General features: G+C 40.0%; 1 protein-coding gene and 1 long non-coding RNA gene across 2 annotated transcripts in view; one reads left to right on the top strand and one right to left on the bottom strand.

Annotated features, from left to right (window-relative positions):
• Window positions 1-21,528, bottom strand: part of LOC307169671 — a 373,130-nt gene that overhangs the window by 46,155 nt on the left and 305,447 nt on the right. The window lies entirely within an intron of this gene.
• Window positions 1-21,528, top strand: part of LOC307167423 (NACHT, LRR and PYD domains-containing protein 1 homolog) — a 256,692-nt gene that overhangs the window by 47,332 nt on the left and 187,832 nt on the right. The window contains exon 5 of the mRNA XM_079886522.1: window positions 409-3,889. Coding sequence (XP_079742648.1) covers window positions 409-1,606 — 1,198 coding nt within the window. The 3' untranslated portion in view covers window positions 1,607-3,889. Of the gene's footprint in view, window positions 1-408 lie in introns of the transcript that reaches the window.

The raw sequence follows: 21,528 nt of genomic DNA, 5'->3' as shown, positions 1-21,528 counted from the left end.
CCTATCTTACGTAAGACAGAGCCATACTCGAAAAAATTTTTCGAAACTTGTGACAAACCGGAAGGAGTATTTTTGGAACAAAAATACTCCTTCAAACGTACAACTTAACTTTTGAAACTTTGTCCATGTTTAGCATGGGAATCACACTCTTTAACAGTGTAAAAACTCAGTATGCATGAAACAGCAATTCACCCCCCCTTTAACATTAGTTAATGCATTAACTATATTTGTTAACGTTAGTTAGTCAATTGTTCATTGCTAGTTCATGTTAGTTCAGGTCCATTAAATAATATTGACAGATACAACTTTTGATTTTAATAATGTATTAATAAACATTGAAATTAACATTAACTGAGATTAATAAAACCAGCTGACTCTTTGCTTCTGCCTTCTTCTTGTTCTTCACAGGTTCTCTCAGCCCAAACCTACTGGGCTCGATATTCACCCGCTGCTGAACTGTCAGTCTTGTGTCCATATAGCTGATGATTCTGATCAGTGGCTTCAGATTGAGCCGTCGGCCTGTACAGATGAAGGAGGGTCAAAGTTCAGGGTCAGCACTGACCCAGGCCGTTACGAGTGTGTCAGGACCAGAATGCGATGGGTCTGTGACTGTGTCGTCACCCTTCAGTACCGTACCGTAGACGGACTCTTCCTCAACGCAGAGCTGAAGAGGCTGCAGTGCAACCGGATCGGTCCAGTGATTGACGTGACGGTGATCTCAGGGAAACTGGAGGAAGTTTATCTGCCCCATTACGTCTGTTTAGGAGAGTCTGACCCCTCTCTCAAAGATGCTGTGAAATTCCTCACCGTAAAAGACGAGGGAATAACCACAGAACCTGTGCAGTTGACCCGATTTCATGCTAAGATTGTCCAACCATCCTTCTCTATTATAACTTTAATTATAAGATTGATATATGGATGGGAAGAACACTGCGATCTTCTTCTCTACATGTGTTCTAAAGATCCTCCCATTCTACATCTCTACTTTTTTCCATTTGATCCCTGTGAAAGAAAAAATGTTGAGGAAACTGAAAAATCATTTTCATCATGCATCATCAGGCATCCGAGACCTGGCAGGCCATTTCGGATGAACACGCCACACATTCTTGATGTTCCTGGTGCCTCCACTATCAGTCCTGAAGAAGGGATCACACTCACAAGAGAAACTCCCCCAAACTTCTTCAAGGTCAACACAAGTCTGGAGAATGATCTTCAAATGACTCTTATCAGAGAAGAGGATCAGAAGACTGTCTGGACTACAACAATTAAGAAAAATGAACTGAAAAAGAGAGACGAGCCGTGTCTGAATAGTGATCAGATTCATCCTAAGAGAGACGAGCCGTGTCTGAATAGTGAGGCAGATAAAGCAAGATATTTTAATAAGCATTGGTCAGATCTCATTCAGGGGGTTACAAATGTCCAGATCATTGCAGATAAACTGCGTCAGCAAGAACTAATTCATGAGGAACAATATTCAGAAATCACACAGTGTTTAACCAGTCAGGAGAGCATGAGAAAGATCTGTGACATTGTTCGCAAACACAGAGATCCTGTGAAAGCTGAATTCATCTCAGTTCTTCAGAAAGAGAAGCTTTACCCCTTTTGAACATGGATGTCAGGGTCCTGCCCTTTGTCTCTGTTCAATGTTTCCTTGTTTGTGTTGTGTCTGATCACATGGCTTTGTCTTTGTTCAATGTTTCCTTGTTTGTGTTGTGTCTGATCACGTGGCTTTGTCTTTGTTCAATGTTTCCTTGTTTGTGTTGTGTCTGATCACATGGCTTTGTCTTTGTTTGTGTTTGCCATGTGCTCCTCTTGTCCCGCCTCCTTGTTTCCTGTTACCACGCCCCCTTGTTTAGTCCTTGTCTAGTCCTCGTTGGCCTGCACATTAACAGAAAGATCCTAATTTTATAATCCTATCTTATCTGTTTGGTAACCATGGCAGTTTCAGTTAGGACCTCATTTAGGAAAAAAACAATTACAAAATGACATTTCTTAAGTGCATATTCTTATCTTAACTACGGATAGAAAAATGGTATTACAGAAGCATCCTAACTCCTAACTTTAGGACAACCCTGTGGGTGTCCTAACCTCAAAATTATTTGAAAGCCAACCATAAAAATCACATAATTATAACCCTGTCTGAGAATGACGTCACATTTGTTAATGATTTAAGATGAAGAACAGCGATGTTTGATGGTGGAAAGACTTTGTGAACACCCAAATGATGTGCTGCACAAATAATTACAGATTCCTATGAAATAAAAGGATTAGGCCTTTTCTAACAAGCTTATCAAAACTTACTTAATGAAGAGCACCACCTATTTTGTTTCAGTTATTTCTATTATCTGAGTTTTTCCGTTTTACTTCACAGCAGCTTTTGCGTCTCGTTGGTTGCTTGATAACAGATCTGAGAGTTGATTACCGGTGAAGGGGTTTAAGATTTCCTAACCACAGATAAGATGAGATTTTCCTAAATCAACTTAATATTTGCTTCTGTAATACAAATTTGTGAAAAATCCTACATTACCTTGTTAGATCTTAACTTAAGACTTAAGATAGAAAGTTTCTGTAATACGCCCCCCTGATCCTCGTGTTCTGATCCCTTTATGTTGTGCTCCTTTCCCTCAGTGTGTGTGTGTGTGTGTGTGTGTGTGTGTGTGTTTCTCGCAGTTCTTGTCAGTCACTGCTAGATTTAGTTTCTCTTGTTTGACTATTCCTTTTGATAAATCTATATTTTTCCTTGTTCCTGTGTTTTTACTCTAATCTAGTTTCAGTCTTCTGCTCCAGTTCCCCCAAACTTATTTTCAGTTCTCTCTATATTTGCAAGGTTGCAGTCTTGTTTAGTTTATTTTGTTTGCAGTTCAAGTAATTATTTTCTAGGATTTTCTTTTGTTTTTACCTTTCATTCTTTTGCAATCTTTAGTCATTAGTTTAATTCGATTTTTTTTCCGTTTTTTATCTTGTTATCTTGGCTTGTGTGTTGTTGGAAACTTTATTCCTTCATCGAAGCAGGACCAGGAGGCGGCTTGGGTTGTATCTTTTAAGCAGAAGAGATTTATTCTTCCGAGTCTGTAGTTCATCAAGTCTGACTAAGGGAACGTTCTCTTGCAATTTATATACATTTAGGGGCAGGAACCAAAACTTTGTGATGAGACCGGTTTAGGATCCTGTTCTAGACTGAGAGTGTTGCCAATCCTAATCCACTCAGCATATCTATTCAAATGCTGAGACTCGAGTACAGGACTGGCAGGACTCTCTGCTAAAACACGAGCTCCAAGAGCCATTAACAGTTTCAGTAATCTTACAAATACAGAAAACAGGACTGGTCGGAGTCTCAGAAACTCTGATAATCATCATTTATACATAACCATAACATGCTAAATTCAGTGTAACCCTAAATTAAACATTTAATAAATTTGTAAGACAACACTGTATCTTGTGTTGGTTCCTGTTCCACCTGGTCGCTGACTCTCCAGTCTAGTGCCCAAGGCTTCTTTAGTGATGATACAGGAAAATATGGCTTTATCAGAACTTTTCAAAATATTCTTCTTTCAAAATATTCATTCATAGCATCATCACTAAATCTCACACCTGTTTTGTGCATCTGAGTAAATGTTCTATGGGGAAGATCAAATGAGTTCAATGAACATTGTTTAACTGCGCATTTTATAAATGCTGGTGAATTTATGTAAATTTTTCTTGGTGAAAGATTAGCCATAAACTATGAAATGTTGAAATTTACTAAAAATGATAGTTGTGGCAGAGAGAATCCAACTCTTTTTTTCATGTGATTATATTTCTCTTCAAACACACAATGTTTTATTGAACTGTAAAGAGGAACATTTAATATTTTCTTTATCTAATAAAAGCTATTTTTTTGGGAAACTTTATTTTGTTTTCTCATAATTTAACACTGGAATATTTTGGATATTTCAGTGCATGGAAATATTCTTAATGAATAGACATTCTGAATAATGTGCTGTAAAGTAAGACTGTCATGGGATAATGTAATTATTTATTTTAAACTCAAATGCTCCAGTGACAACATACTACACCCCTAATGTTGGGTAAGTTGAGCCACTTCTGTCACAAACTCTATTTCTGTGTCCTTATGATCCTTTCCTTTATTTGTCCTGATAGAAGACAGCTGAAATATGATTTGTTGTATAATAATGCTGAAGCACAGATATTTGGCAGTGAAGGATATGTTCTCTGAGCTTCATGTCCTCTACAACAGTTTGAGCCTTCCTCCAACGTCAGGACACCTGAACGAAGCTCAACAAAATCTGTCCGATTAAGCATTATTCAGATGGAGTGTCTAAATCATTTCAACAAAGAGCAGAAAAGAAGTGTCCAGTGATGCTCTTCCCATAAAAGCAGCTGAGCGTTCTGATGCTTTAGAAGCAGAATGTGAGATTCGTCACGTAGAGCTGGAATATTTCTTCTCATGTTGCTCCATCAAGTCATGGTTAAGTCTGTAGTTACAGCACAGTTTGTGTCTCCAGGAGCTTTTGCTCTGCTTTTGTACACGTTTCTCCTCCAGAGGCTCCTGGAAAACATCCACAGCACTGCAAGTGTTTGTCAGCGCAGGTTTTTATCTATTTATTAAAATTATCATCTGTAAAGATGCCTAACTTTAAAGTCTGGACTACAACAAAGCTTGTGCTCTTATTGCTTTGGAGAAAAGATGCTGTTCATTTCACACATTTGACCGCTGTGTTGTCAGATCACAATGATCTGTCATGAACTTCAGCATCAACTCTAGAGAAACGTGTTCAGTAGAGGAACATCTGTGACTGCTGTAGTTGAGAGAGTTTTTGGCATCATTGAGCTGATAGGAAAGAAACTATGGCGTCATTTTTTAGTCAAAAGTTATGAGCGTGTAAGACATGCTCACGAGCACATTATATTATTTCACACGCGCAAAAATTAACCTTCAGCTGGCATGATAAAAGTACTCGCGCACAAATTCAACAACCGAGAGGTGTACAGGTAGCTGCGAGCGAGCGCCTGGCATACTTTCATAGGTTAACTCTGCTTGTACAGTGGAATCCTGCTCGCACGCAGCGGCTTCTGCTCGCGGAATGCTGTTTTGCTCGCGCAGTGGATTTCTGCTCGCTCAGCTGATTTCTGCTCGCTCGAGTCTACACGACTTTTGACAATTTGGGGGCGGAAACCAAGGAGGGCACTGACCCTCTTATGATTGGTCACTTTCATCATGGAAAATCTTGGGAAATCCTAACCCCGCCCACCTTCTGACGCAGCGCGCGTCACTCAGCTCGCTCTGCTACTCCGGTTATCTCTGTGTATATTTTAGGCAACGAAATATGTGATAAAACACCACACTATCTCTTTTCGTTTTCATTTAAAGAAATCTTAAACATGATAGCCACACAAATGTGGTTCATGCAATGCGTAGGCTATTGATTATATTCACTGCACATAACGTTTGCCTATTTATAAAAAATATATATAAAACACAAACCTGCCTCTTTTCGTTTTAAATATAATATAAAAACATTAAACATTTTAATATGGCCCAGGCAATATGTGCATTTGTACAAAAAAAAAAACTGATTTTGCAGTAAACACCATTACAGTTTTTAAATTTTTAAATACAATTATTACAATTTAAAATGACAAAACTCAACCCAGTCTCTTTTTGTTAAATTTCAGTTTGATCAATATTAGCCATTATAAAAGTATAAGTAAAAGGTATAAGAAGCTTTACAAATAAAGCAAACAATTCAGTCAAACATACAAAGTCAGCGCTCTAGTCTAACCATACAACGATGACCGGGCGCTCGGCGCTCATGTACCCCGCCTGGAACAGCCTTTCCTCGGTTATAGTCTTTCTGACGTTCGCCGCTTTCGCTGGCGTCTCTGTAGTGGTTAAACATGAGATATAATTCGTCTTGTGTATATCTAACGGGCGATTTTTGGTCTCGTGAATCTATAATTTGTTCCCTGGCCAATCGTTTTGGCTGAGGGGAAGTTTCATAACTTTATAAGCTATTTAACATTACCGTTGTATGGTTAGACTAGAGCGCTGACTTTGTGTGTTTGACTGAATTGTTTGCTTTATTTGTATAGCTTCTTATACCTTTTACTTATACTTTTATAATGGCTAATATTGATAAAAGTGAAATGTAACAAAAAGAGACTGGGTTGAGTTTTGTCATTTTAAATTTTAATACAACGAAGATGATCTGTAATGGTGTTTACTGCAAAATCTGTTGTTTAGTACAAATGCACATATTGCCTGGACCATATTAAAATGTTTAATATTTTTATATTATATTTAAAACGAAAAGAGGCAGGTTTGTGTTTTATATTTCGTTTTGTTATAAATAGGCAAACGTTATATATGCAATCAATACGCGTTGCCTGAACCACATTTGTGTGGCTATAATGTTTAAGATTTCTTTAAATGAAAACGAAAAGAGATAGTGTGGTGTTTTATAACATATTTCGTTGCCTAAAATATACACAGAGATAACCGAGTAGCAGAACGAGCTGAGTGATGCGCGCTGCGTCAGAAGGTGGGCGGGGTTAGGATTTCCCAAGATTTTCAATGATGAAAGTGACCAATCATAAGAGGGTCAGTGCCCTCCTTGGTTTCCGCCCCCAAATTGTCAAAAGTCGTGTAGACTCGAGCGAGCAGAAATCAGCTGAGCGAGCAGAAATCCACTGCGCGAGCAAAACAGCATTCCGCGAGCAGAAGCCCGCTGCGCGCGAGCAGGATTCCACTGTACAAGCAGAGTTAACCTATGAAAGTATGCCAGGCGCTCGCTCGCAGCTACCTGTACACCTCTCGGTTGATGAATTTGTGCGCGAGTACTTTTATCATGCCAGCTGAAGGTTCATTTTTGCACGTGTGAAATAACATAATGTGCTCGTGAGCATGTCTTACACGCTCATAACATTTGACTAAAAAATGACGCCATAAGAAACACACAGGACACATGAACTCTAGAGAGAGCGTAAGTCAGACGGGCCGCAAATGAAAGATCGATCAGACCGTTGAATCTCCAGACGGGCTCTTTTAAAATCAGTATTTTGCAGCACATTCACAATGCCACACTGAGAGCTCAAGCCTGTCACAGTGAGAATAGTGTGTGTTTATTCTGATCATTACACTAATCTGAAGACAGAGCAAAAAGACGGCTTTCTGAATGTTAATAAATGCATTGATCTCCTTCATTTGTGTAACTATGGCGACTGACAGTATCGTTTATATAATTACACACTGTGTAGAGCTCTTATTATAGCATTGATCTTTACATTAGTTTCTATTTTTATATTATTTTCAACTGCATTTCATGGTTTGGAGATTAACTCTAGACAACTAGAGTTATTGAGGAAATGTTTAGCACTTTATAGCAGGTTTTAGCAGGTCTTTTATGTGTCCTCTATTGAAGCATAATAAACCAACAGTTGGAGAGTCTTTTTCCTATTTGACATGTGCGGATCCTTTTCCTACTTTAGGACTTTTTGGGCTGGATTTACGCACCCAGTGAAGGTTTGTGACGTTGGACTGTAAATACATTTGGCTCTACACCACTTTCTTCATCATTGTATTTTAAGTTAACATTTATTTTGAGTAAGGAAAATGATTGATGTGAACTGATGACAGTGAATGATCATGAATGTGACGAGAGATCAGCAGAATGAAACACAGAGACGATCTCCTGATAGTGTGCTTTATTTTTCCACACACTGTCTGACACTAAGTGAACTGTGCAGATCAGCGACGGTACACACACTCACAGTATCTATCGCTGTTTCCATATCATCCAAGTGGATGCTGCACACTGGTGGTGGTTGAGGAGAGATCCCCTGATATGATTGTAAAGCGCTTTGGGTGTACAGTAGTAGGCTACTTATGAAAGCGCAACATGACATCATGACTTTGCGTAAACATACACGCCACTTTCAAGTCAAGTGGCGTGTTATTTATACGCATTTTGAGCTTTCCGCGTGTATGTCCACGCGCGTGTATGTGTACGCCGTTAAACGTCCGAGTGATTCCGCGTGTATGTGTACGCCGTTAAATGTCCGAGCGAAACGGAGGAAAATGTATATCTACATCTGGGGAGCAATATTTTTTTGATGGTAGGGGAACACTCATAAATGGTATTAACCCGAGTGATGGGTAGGTTTAGGGACGCGGTTGGGGTAGGTCATATTTATATACAGTAATGTAACGTAAATCAACGGCGTTGATAAACACGCTGAAAAGCGATTATGCGTGTTGATAACACGCCAAAAATGGAAATACGAATTGGCGTGTCATACGCCATTTCATGAGATCAGTCTGAAGCACTATATAAATGCCTCTTTCTATTCTATTCTATTATATTCTATTCTATTCTGTTAAACACAGATAATCACCGTGTAGTTCCAGTCTTTCAGGAGCTTCAGAGCTCAATCTGCTGCCTTCATCACCACAACATCTTCTTCTGAAATGATGGTGTAACTACTCGCTGGTTATTAAACAGTCCACGCTTCCGAAGTACTGATGTCCATTTTTTATTTATTTATTGAAGAGACACCGTGAAAACTAGACACAAAGGAAAAACAAACCATAATTTACACATAACACCATTACGGACACAAAACCAAACATGATATACAAAATATTAACAGTTTTACCGTATTCGCCTGGTAACCAGCAGTAGATTAAGTCAGGAGCACTAACATGCCTATCTGAATTTACATCTCATTCAGTTGACGCTAACACGTCCAGGTGAAATAAATCAGCACGGGTCACATGACACTCAACTTAAATAAACTAAATAATAATAAAGTACAAATGACAAACCAAAATTATGACATTATCATAATACACAAAAATACACATTTAAACTATAAAGTCAAAAATAAACATTAACCACCAAAATGTCATGACCCACAGCTGACTTCCCAGTGTCAGCTACACTCCCACCAAATTACCATTGAGTAACAAATAAAAAGAAAACAAAAGCAAAAGAAAACAAAAACACCTACAAAATACAACAAATCAAATAATCAATGGTAATTTCCAGGCTCCAAAATGAAAACAACAACAATTCAAAAAACATAATTCATAATTACACATTCTTACACTAAAAAGAACAAATTGTTCACCATACTTCACATTCTAATATTCACCAATATTAACCAGCACAAATCAACATGTATCCAAGATACCACCTAATACCAGCATGATGCTAATATGACTAAACTTCTAATAAGTGATAGGGCGATATTAATTTTCAACTTATGGCTACAAGAACTACCAACTTTTGAATAGGGCGTTCAATAATAGAGGGTTTAGTGAGGCGTTCACCCCTTTTTCCCAACTTCCGATCCCCAATCTGTATTGTAACTTTCCGTACCAGTCCATCATCAGCTTTGCAAACTTCAATGACCCTGGCCAACCTCCATTCGTTGCGGGGAATTTCCTCTTCCTTGACAATGACAATGTCCCCTACTTGCACGTTCCGCCTTGGTGTGTGCCATCTTTGCCTGAGAGAGATATTAGCAAGATATTCTATCCTCCATCTGCTCCAAAACTGTTCACTCAAATACTGGACCTGCCTCCAACGTTTCCTTGCATAAAGATCTTCCTTAACAAATGTCCCCGGTGGAGGAAGTGGAACAGACGACTTCATGGTAAGCAGGTGGTTGGGGGTTAGAGGCTCTAGGCTTGTAGGATCACTGAGGCCATCCACTGTCAATGGGCGGTTATTGACTATAGACATAGCTTCATAGAAGAACGTACGTAAAGAAGCATCATTAAGTCTTCCAGTACTTTGTGCCAAAACTGAACTCATTACGCTCTTTATAGTTCGAATCTGCCGTTCCCAGACCCCTCCAGCGTGACTCGAACTGGGTGCGTTCAGACAGAAATCGCACTGCTTCGCTGCCAGATATGCTACCACTCTCTCTTTACTCACTTCCTTTAGGGCATTCTTCAACTCATTCCTTGCCCCCATGAAGTTAGTTCCTTGGTCTGATCTAATATGTCTGACAGCTCCCCGGATGGCTATGAAACACCGTAAAGCGTTGATGAATGCATCAGTCGTCATGTCCTCCAACATCTCTACGTGGACAGCTCTGGAACAAAGACAAGTAAAAAGGAGGCCATATCGTTTATATGTCTTTCGACCTTGCTTGGTGTAAAAAGGACCAAAACAGTCCATGCCACAATAAGTAAAGGGTGGGGAAGGATCAGTGCGGTCACGGGGCAAGTCCGCCATCCGTTGTTGTTCTGGCGGCCTACGAGCTCTCCTACAAGGAACACACTGGCGTATGTAGTGTGCTACCACCTTACTGCCACCCATAATCCAAAAGCCATTGGCTCGTAATTCATTCAGAGTCTGTCCCCTGCCTTGATGTTGAATCTTTTGATGATGGTGCGCTAAAATAAGGTGTGTGACAACACCATCCCTTGGAAGGATTGCTGGGTACCGCAATTCAAAAGGTGCACATGCTCTCCTCAATCGTCCTCCCACCCTCATTATTCCATCCTCTATGAATGGATTAAGTTGATGCAAAGGATGGTTACAAGGCAGCATACCAGAGTCTTGACTGAGTACATTCAACTCTTCTTTGAAGGCATCCTGTTGTGCAAGCTGAATGAGCGTAAATGAGGCCCTCCTCCTTTCCTCCACACTTAAAGATTCTGGTGTCTTCATCTTCTTTGCTAATCTTTGAATCCGGGCAATCACATTCACAGCTGTAGTCCATTTTGATAATCGTGCCAGTTGCTGTTGAAAATCCACTTGCATCATGGTCTCGGTCCTCAATACCTGGACAGCCTTGACCTCCGGGTCTCCCACCAACAACTCCGACGTTCCTTGTTTAGCAAATACCTCTTTCTCCCAGAGGAATCTGGGCCCTGTGAGCCAATTTGAACTGATCAACTCTTCTACAGTGAGGCCCCTCGAGGCATGGTCAGCAGGATTCTCTCCCGTATTGATGTAATACCATTGTCTTGGATCGGTGGCCTCCCGAATTCTCTGGACACGATTAGCAACAAAGACATGAAATCGTCTTGCTTCATTATTGATGTAACCAAGGACCACTTGAGAATCTGTCCAAAAATATTCTCTATCAACTCTGAGTACCAACTCCTCCTTCAGTATACTACTCACAGCAGCAGAAATGACGGCTGCAGTTAACTCTAATCTTGGTATAGTGACAACTTTTATGGGAGCAACTCTCGCTTTACCCATAACCAAGGCACAATGCACCTTACTTTCACTCATCAATCTGATATAGGAGCACTGTCCATAACCTTGACTGCTAGCATCAGAAAAGTGATGTAATTCAGTTCTCAGAATCGGTCCGAAATTTGGAGGGGTGAAGCATCTTGGAATTTGTACCTTTTCTAGGTTGGGCAGATCATTCAGCCAACTCTCCCACCTTGGTCTGAGCTCAGAGGGTAACGGTTTATCCCAACCGATGCCCTTATGGCACATCTCCTGCAGAACCTTCTTGCCAGATATAATGAATGGGGCCAAGAACCCCAATGGGTCGTAAACTGAAGCCACCATGGAAAGAATTCCACGCCGTGTGGCAGGTTTCTCATCAAGAGCAACCTTAAAGGTGAGTACATCATTCTCTACATCCCACCTTACGCCCAAGACATTTTGTACTGGAAGAAAGTCATGATGGAAATCAACGTTCTTTACTTCGGCAGCATGATCACAGGGACTAATGGACTCCAACACTTCTCGGTTGTTGGAAATAAATTTGTGAAGATGCAGCTTCCCTTTGGCACACACAGCTTGAGCTTCCTTCACCAGCTTGATTGCTACCTCAACAGATTCCAGGCTTACGAGGCCGTCGTCTACATAGAAATGGTTTCTAATAAACCCAGCAGCCAAGGGATATTCACTCTCATTCATACTGGCAAGATACTTGAGGCCATAATTGGCGCAGCCTGGAGAAGATGATGCTCCAAAAAGATGTACTTTCATACGATATTCTCGGGGTTCTGTGTCTGTATCTCCATTTGCCCACCACAGAAAACGCAGGAAGTCCCGATCTTCCCTAATAACATGAAATCTATGAAACATTTTCTCAATGTCGCACATGACAGCGATAGGGTGTTTACGGAAACGGCAAAGCACTCCAGTCAATCCATTGGTAAGGTCAGGCCCAGTCAAAAGATGATCATTTAAGGCGGTACCTTCATACTTAGCTGCACAATCAAAGACCACCCTGATCTTATTTGGTTTCCTATGGTGATAGACGCCTTGGTGTGGAATATACCACACATTTCCCGTATCTGGTTGCTCATTTGCTATTTCCGCATCTCCATCTCTGAAGACACCTTCCATGAACGTCATATAATCATGTCTGAATTTAGAATTCTTGTCCAATTTCCTCTTAAGGTGCTTCAGCCGTCCTAATGCAAGACTCCTATTATTTGGAAGATGGGGCCGTATTTTGAAAGGAAGAGGCATCTCAAGATGACCATATTCATTCTGATAGACACCCTCTTTTACTACCTGCAGGAACTGAACGTCGTCTTGTGATTTACTCTTTTCACCTGATGGAGTATCTACAAAATCCAGCTCAAGTGCTCTGATAACAGCGGCGGGTGTCATGGAGGGGAGCTCTCTGACTGATATGCGGTGGCATAAACCAATCACATCCTTGGAGTTTATACCTTGTGAAGTTCCTCCTATGATGCTCCAGCCAAGGTCCGTCTTGATGGCATAAGGCTCTTCATCACCGCCAGTGATGACCTGTCGAGGCGCCAGAGCTCTGGAGCAATCATAACCGATCAAAAGACCTACTCCACAATCCATCCGTGCGGGCATTTCATTTGCGATCACTTCTAGATGTCTCCACCGTTTAGCTGTTTCACAGGTGGGAATGTGTGTGCGCACAAAGGGAATGAAGTCCCTTGTATAAACAGGAGGCAGGCAGATAGGGCTGTCCGAAGAAAATCCTCTAACCCGAAGTCCATTAACTCTGTGACTCAACACAACAGAGTCTTTTCCCATCATGGTGGAAAGCTTTAGTTTTACTGGTTCCATTAATGCCTGCAAGCTTTCACACACTTCCTGGTCAACAAATGTGTGACTACTCTGGGTGTCTAATAAAGCATATACGCAGACTTCAGACTCTGAGTTAGGTAAAGACAACCATACTGGGACAATCATAGATGTTATATCACCTTCTCCTCCATTCGTACAGCAGGTTAGAGAGAATGCATTATCTTCAGTCTGCAAAGCTGTCCATGGAGCCGACATCTCTCCTGGCTGACGATCTTCATGTAACGAAGTTGGGTGGCGCTTCTTACATACCACACACACAGCTCTATTTCTGCAGTCTTTGGAGCTATGTCCTTTTCTCAGACATGCAAAGCACAACTTATTCTCCATGACAAACTTTCTCTTTTCTTCTGCTGCTTTTTCCCTTAGTTTTTGACATTCCTGAATAGAATGACATTCATCACAGAACATACATTTAACTGAATTTGAGCTACACACGAATGTAGTTTTCTTTCTACCAGACTCTTCAGCCTCACGGTCAATAATGTTACTGAATTCAGCCGTAGCGCATGCTGCATCTAAAGTCTTCGTAGTGGTGGCAAACGTGTTTACTCTTGAACGCTTTATTTCCTTAGATGGCTTCTCTTCAACGATCTTTAGTGCATACAATGATGACACAGGATTACATGCTATACGTGCTTCTTTTGATACAAATGAGGCAAACTGGTTAAAGCTTGGATAATCTTTGTCTTTGTCCAGCTGTTCTGTGACATAACGGTTCCACCTGCTCGTCACCCAGAAAGGAAGCTTGGCCAGTATCCTCTGATTCTCCTCGCAGTCGTTCAGCACCTGAAGACCCTTAACGTGCGGTAAAGCATCACTACATGATTGTAGGAAGTCACTAAACTCTCTTAACTTGATGTACTCGGCTGCACCAATCTTAGGCCACCTATTAAGTTTCTCTCTGAAGGCACGTTGCACCACAAAGGAGTGACCATATCTGGCATTCAGCTTCTCCCACGCTTGCTGATAGGCCAGTTCATCTTTCCTGTAGAAGCTGCCTTCCAGAGCCGATCTTGCCTCACCATCAACATACTTCTGTAAGTAGAAGAGCTTATCTGCAGGATTAGAGCACCGTCCCTCTATAAGAGCTTTAAAGGAGGTGCTCCATTCTATAAACTTCAGTGGGTCGCCAGAAAATACAAGGGGTTCTGGAGCAGGAAGTCGAGACAGGGCCATGGACCCTTGTAACGCCTGCACTAAGGATACTTCGCTTTTAGTAACTTGCTGATTCAAACATGATGTGTCAGAAACAAGAGGACCGTGGTTGCTCCTGTCACCGCTTGCTGAACCACACTGCTGACTTCTTACCCTTGACTCCTCCTCAGTATACACTCTGAGCCTTGCTTCCATAACCTCAATGTCTCTACGATCTTCAAGCTTCTTCAGTTGCTGCCTTTGTGCCTCAATGTCAGCCTCCCTTTCCACTTCAGCTTTTTTTGCAGCTAACAGCGCAGCAGTCTCTGCTCTCTTAGTTGAAATGCTTGCAGACTCAGATGCAGGTTTAGAATGGTTGCTAACAACCGTGGCTCTAGAAACTGTGGATCCAAATATGGACTCAGCGTACTCGCAGTCCAGCAGCATACGTAACCTTGCTCTTTCAGCCTCAGCATCAAATTCCATACCATCCTCCACCATGCGTACCCTCATTAATTTCAACAAGTCTGCCGTTACAGCTGAACATGCATCAATTTTCCTCCTAGTTTCTTGACTTGGTGGTGCTTGGAATCGTATGTTATCATATAGATCTTTCAATTCAAACTCTTGCCTCTCAACCTCATCCATCATATCACACAAGTCACTTTCAGAGCACTCATGTTTTAACTTTAAACGAACATCTCTGACTTGAAACTTCCATTTCTCATATGCAGATTTAAACTTCTTCTCTTTTTGAGTCAGTTCTTGCTCTTTTAACTCCTGCATCTTTGGTGTTAAACGTTTATCACGGGAAGATTTTCTGATTTCATTTGTCTCTAATAAAACAGAATTAAGCTCTTTAAGTCTTGCCTCAGATTTCTCTGTGCATGATGCACATGATACATGACGATCCCTCACAACACCATCCATATTCTCATTCTCTGCAAATAAGACTTTCTCTTGTGATGGAGAATCATTTTGCTCAGCTAGATCGCCCTGGACAGACATTTTCCTCTAAAGGGTTTGCACTTTAACAAATAGTACAAAATGTGTAACTTAATCGCAATAGATAGCAGTGAAACAATCTTAGACTGAATAACCACACTTAACTTATCAATGCCCTTAACACTTGAATGTTTAGCTACTTAAAAACCTTAAACACATGATAATCACAGAAGTTAAGAACCAGTTACCTCATTAACTTGTAAAAACCATCCATCGTTTACAAAAACATATCATTTAATATTGTACATCTAACCTGCTGATGCACAGCTGACACAAGGTTGTATGAGAAGATCCTCCATTGACGATGTAGCAAATTTGCACACTAAAGCTCGCAACAGTCCATCACAGAAGGCCACACTGCACGCCAAAACTTTCTAGTTCACCACGGGACAGTCAAACAGCACGCGAAGTCCAGGGAAAGGCGCAACAGAGCCACGCGCTGAAGACAGCAGCATTAATCACCACGGGAAACAGTCAACCCGCGCGCAGAGACCCATAAGTGGAAGGCTGCACGCTGAAGCTGGAGAATCACCGCCAAAGCACATCTTGTAGCCGGTAGGATGGAATTAGGCTACGTTTTCACTGTAACTACTCGCTGGTTATTAAACAGTCCACGCTTCCGAAGTACTGATGTCCATTTTTTATTTATTTATTGAAGAGACACCGTGAAAACTAGACACAAAGGAAAAACAAACCATAATTTACACATAACACCATTACGGACACAAAACCAAACATGATATACAAAATATTAACAGTTTTACCGTATTCGCCTGGTAACCAGCAGTAGATTAAGTCAGGAGCACTAACATGCCTATCTGAATTTACATCTCATTCAGTTGACGCTAACACGTCCAGGTGAAATAAATCAGCACGGGTCACATGACACTCAACTTAAATAAACTAAATAATAATAAAGTACAAATGACAAACCAAAATTATGACATTATCATAATACACAAAAATACACATTTAAACTATAAAGTCAAAAATAAACATTAACCACCAAAATGTCATGACCCACAGCTGACTTCCCAGTGTCAGCTACAGATGGTGTTTTATCCTTTATTAGATCTCCACGAGTACAACAGCTTTATATGACAGGAGCGACACACACACACACACCAGCCTCTGTGCCTCAGCTCACACTGAAATATCTCTTTCATGAACATGACAAAGTCAAGATCATATTTGTGTGTGTTTATAATCAAAGACACACAGAAGATGTTCAGGGTCAATATGACAGACTGAAATGTGTGAAATATTTCTGATCGTAACGAATCCTCCTCAGATTAGACAGAATCATCTGGAAGAAAGACATCAGATATCAGCGAGTGTTTGTTTCAATCTCAACAAGCTTTGATTCTCAGTAGAGACTGTAGTTTCAGACTCGGCCTTATTTAGTCTTTCTTGGATTATGTGGCATTAGTGTTTTTCATTCTCTCAGTTATTAATGGTGTCTGTGCTGCTCTTTATTTCAGTGAATGGAGACAAAACCGTTAAACGTCGATCACTCAGCTTTTCTGAGGGAAACTTTATCACTAACTCTGTCACTTCACAACAACTGACTTTCATGACGTTATGAACATATGTGAGAGTAATGCCATCATTTTTAGGTGTATAAGCGGATAAAAATAAGACTAAAGCTCTGGTAATGTGCGATTAATGATTAATGAGATTTAGGCTATAATTGACTATGAACAAAAATATTTAATGTAAAACACTTTTCAAATGATTCTTCCACCTTTAATTCTATGCAGGAACAAGACAACACAAGAAGATGGAAACCAATCTCTGCTGGAAACATTAAAGGGTTAGTTCACCCAAAAATGAAAATTCTGTCAGTAATTACTCACCCTCATGTTGTTCCAACCGCGTAAGACCTTCGTTCATCTTCGGAACACAAATTAAGATATTTTTGATGAAATCTGAGAGTTGTCTCACTCCTCCATAGGCTGCTATGTGACCGAAACTTGCTGGCCCAGAAAAGTTATTAAAGAGATCGTTAATATAGTCCAAGTGACTCCAGTGGCTCAATCTTAAGTATATCAAGCGACGAGAATACTTTTTGTGCGCAAAAACAAACAAAAATAACGACTTTATTCCACTTTTCATTTCCTTCTCTCTGGGCCTCTAGTTGGTTCGCGTAGTCTTTTTGCGTAGCGCGTCTGTGTTCACGTCACCACGTAGGCTCACTATTGGCCGACGCCGGTCATGTGTGTGATGCGTGATGACGTACAACACAGACGCGCAGCGCAAAAACACTACGAGGCCCAGAGAGAAGGAAATGAAAAGTGGAATAAAGTCGTTATTTTTGTTTGTTTTTGCGCACAAAAAGTATTCTCGTCGCTTGATATACTTAAGATTGAGCCACTGGAGTCACTTGGACTATATTAACGATCTCTTTGATGACTTTTCTGGGCCAGCAAGTTTCGGTCACATAGCAGCCTATGGAGGAGTGAGACATAGCTCTGATTTCATCAAAAATATCTTAATTTGTGTTCCGAAGATGAACGAAGGTCTTACGCGGTTGGAACAACATGAGGGTGAGTAATTACTGACAGAATTTTCATTTTGGGGTGAACTAACCCTTTAACCCTTTCACGCATAGTGGTCACTACAGTGGACAGCTATTAAAAAAGCATTTTCTTGAATTTGCCCGGGTTTTTATGGCAAAGTTGCACATCAATCTCTTCATTGGACCCTGGTGCATCATCCTATAAATTGCAACCAAGTGGCAAGCCTTTGTGTTTCGATTTTTTCCCCCTCCAAACCAAGATGGCCAAGGGTCAGTCAGACATGCCAAGTTGCTCCAGAATATCCACCCATTCCTTCTATCCTAGGAGACTCTTGTAGGTAAAAAAAATATTGCAGCATAAAGCAATATCTAATGAGTCATATCACAGTAAAATTTTCCAAGTTTTGATTTTAGATTGAGAGAAAACTCTGATTAATCACATGTCCACTGTAGTGGACGTCATGCATGCAATGGCTATATTTCAGCTACAATTCATAATTATAATGTGAATATTGTTTTTGAAATTTAAAACTTAACTTAATATGCATTGACTTTTTCTACTGTAAATAAATGTATTTGTATTATTAGAATGTAATTTTCATTGACATCGAAAAAAGTCATGTGATTACATTATGTATGACACTTGTAATGCATTACTTTACTTGTTAGATCAAACAGTAATCTGATTTTATAATGCACGTTATTGTAATGCATTTTTTTTACTAATAACATCAAAAAGTAATCTGATTACGTAATGCATGTTACTTTTAATGCGTTTCTTTACTCATAACATCAAAAAATAATCTGATTACATAATGCATGTTACTTGTAATGCGTTTCCTTTCTCATAACATCAAAAAGTAATCTGATTATGTAATGTGCGTTATTGTAATGCGTTTTTTTACTCATAACATCAAAAAGTAATCTGATTACGTAATGCGTTACTTGTAATGCGTTTCTTTACTCGTTACATCAAAAAGTAATCTGATTACGTAATGCATGTTACTTGTAACACATTACTTTACTTGTAACATCAAAAAAGTAATCTGAATGGGTTATGCATGTTACTTGTAATGCGTTACCCCCAACACTGATCATTTCAGATGAGATTGAAAAAACGTATCGCTAGGTTTTCTCAGAGGAGGGCTATGATAGAAATGTGCATGTCCATCTTGAACATAATCAGCATTATCAGCTAATAAGGGTAAATCTCCATACTCTGGTGCACTGGAGGGAGCATCTGAGTGGTTTCCACAGTTGTACCTTGACAGGCTGTAGAAAATTCTGATGGAATCATGTTCTCATGTTCTGATATCATAGATACGCGAAGTGCAACTTGTATGAAGTTGTATGAAGCCATTGCAATATTTTGCATTTATATTTTTTGTATATATTTTACAGTTTTCACATTATTTGATATAATTGCATTGATTAGTTTGTTAAATTCACATACTTTATCTGTTTGATTATTGTCTTATATTTAATACAGTATATCTTCAGTTTAAACCAACCGCATGCTGTTCACTCAAGTGGACATCTGAAGATCTCTTTGAAAAATTTGTAAAAAAATAAAATAAAAATCAATTCTTGTTTTTCATGCCCTAAGAGCAATAAAAACACATAGGAAAAAAATCCTGACTGAGGTTATCATAATTCATGCATGAAAGGGTTAATAACGCAGAATCGTGGGTGAAATTCACAACATTATGGCACATGATGTTATTTCTGGATAAACCTGAATCGATTAGAAGACCATATTTCAGACTCATAAGAATTGTCTCAAATGTCACATCAGCTGAGAAACTGAGCTTCTCCAAACACTGAATCAACTGAACTAATAGTTTGACAGAATGATCCGATGTCATTCCTGATTAATCAAATGTGTGTTTGTTCAGAGGGAAAAGACTTGAAGATAAAGAAGACCAACGCAGAGAAGTGCTGTGATGAAGAAACGCATTTAAAGAGAATCTGTTACATTCAGACTGTGATTCATATATGGACATTTCTGTGTAATGTCATTGATCTTAACTTGACTTATAATATTATGGCCAATATCTCTGGATTTAATTGAAGGTTTGAGAATGCTACTTCTCTTGAGTTTATAGAAAGCAGAAGACTTTACTGACTGACTGAATTCACAAACTCTCTACTTGTTACAGGTGGGGATTTCAGTGTTGTGATTGACAGCGCTCTTGATAAATGATTGACAGGCCGACTCTCATCACTTAATTCAGAATATAAACCATTCCTGGAGAGACTTGATGTGACTGATGTCTGGAGGACCAAATTCACTGATACTAAAGCTTTTACCTGGAGAAACAAGACCGCTTCCCATTCCTCTCATATAGACTTTTAGCTGAGATCAGTCAAGAACGAGTGAATTTCTCTTTGTCTTTTGTTTGAGAACAGGTTCTGTGTGGAGAGAGTCTGACTGGACGCTGTTACTGGGAGGCTGAATGGAGTGGAGATGCTGAAATAATATAAATATTAAAAATCCATCACAATAATAAGGACACTGCTGGTTCAGGATCCTGTAAGAGAGTAGGAGTGTTTGTGGACGTGTCGGCCGGCACTCTGTCCTTCTACAGCGTCTCTGACACACACACACTCACACACTTGCACACACATTCACTGAACCCCTCTGTGCTGGATTTAGATTTAGTTATTTATTATTATTTAATAATTATAACTCTTCAGTGTCTCTGTGTCACATTAAACAACAAACACACTCTGACTGACACACACCTACACACACACACACACACACACTCACTCACTCTCTCTCTCTCTCTCTCTCCCTTACACACACGCACACACACACACACTAAACAACACATTCACTTAACCACTCTGTGCTGGATTTAGACTTCCTTATTCAGACTCTTCAGTGTCTCTGTATCACATTACACACACACACACACACAAAAGTACACTACATCTAGATCGGATCCAGAACCGTGATCTAAACACAGATGGAGTCCATCAAAACCCCTAATGCTTCACATTCCTGTAGCTCGTCCTGGGTGACATTTCATTCAGTAACATTAGGCAGTTTTGATTTATATGCTGTTTAATGTTGATGATCGCATTATTTTACACATGCAATCGCTTGTTTCTGCTTTTCCTTCGTCTATGTTTTAATCAGGAGATTCAGTACTCTTTCAGAAGATGTGTAATAGCTTTAAAGTACCTGATAGCATTAAAGTACCTGATTGATCAGCAGTATCTGTAAATGTAGTGAAAAGTAAAAGCTTAACGATATCCATCCCTACACAGCAGCACATCAGTCTTTCGCGCTCTCGTGTGTTTTCTGGTGCCTTTTACAATAGTAAACCCTTTGAAATTGCCTTCCACAAACAGGACAGATGTGAGACTTCTCTGTTATATGAACTTTCCAGTGATTCTTCAATAACGAGGGCAAAGCAAATGTTTTACTGCAGCGATCACAGTTGAATTGCTTTGGTTCAGAGTGAGAATGGTCCAGATGAGCTGTAAGACTCGTCCTCCATTTAAAACTCTACCCACACGGATGACATACGTAAGGCATCTCTTCAGTGTGAATTCTCATGTGTTTATTTAATCCTGGTTTACGGGTGAAACTCTTCCCACACTGAGAGCAGCTGAAATGCTTTATCCCAGAATGAGTTAACATGTGCCGCTTCAGGCTCTCTTTAAATACGTAAGATACTCCACACTGAGAGCAGGTGAACAGCTTTTTCCCCGTATGACTTAACATGTGACTCTCTAAGTTTACTTTACGTGTGTAAGAGTTTCCACACTGATGGCAGGTGAAAGGCTTTTCTGAAGCATGAA

This window comes from Squalius cephalus (genome assembly GCF_949319135.1).
Source record: "Squalius cephalus genome assembly, chromosome: 1".
NCBI classification, from domain to species: Eukaryota; Metazoa; Chordata; class Actinopteri; order Cypriniformes; family Leuciscidae; genus Squalius; species Squalius cephalus.
The sequence above is the reverse complement of the archived record's forward strand: the minus strand, read 5'-3'. Positions and strand labels throughout refer to the sequence as shown.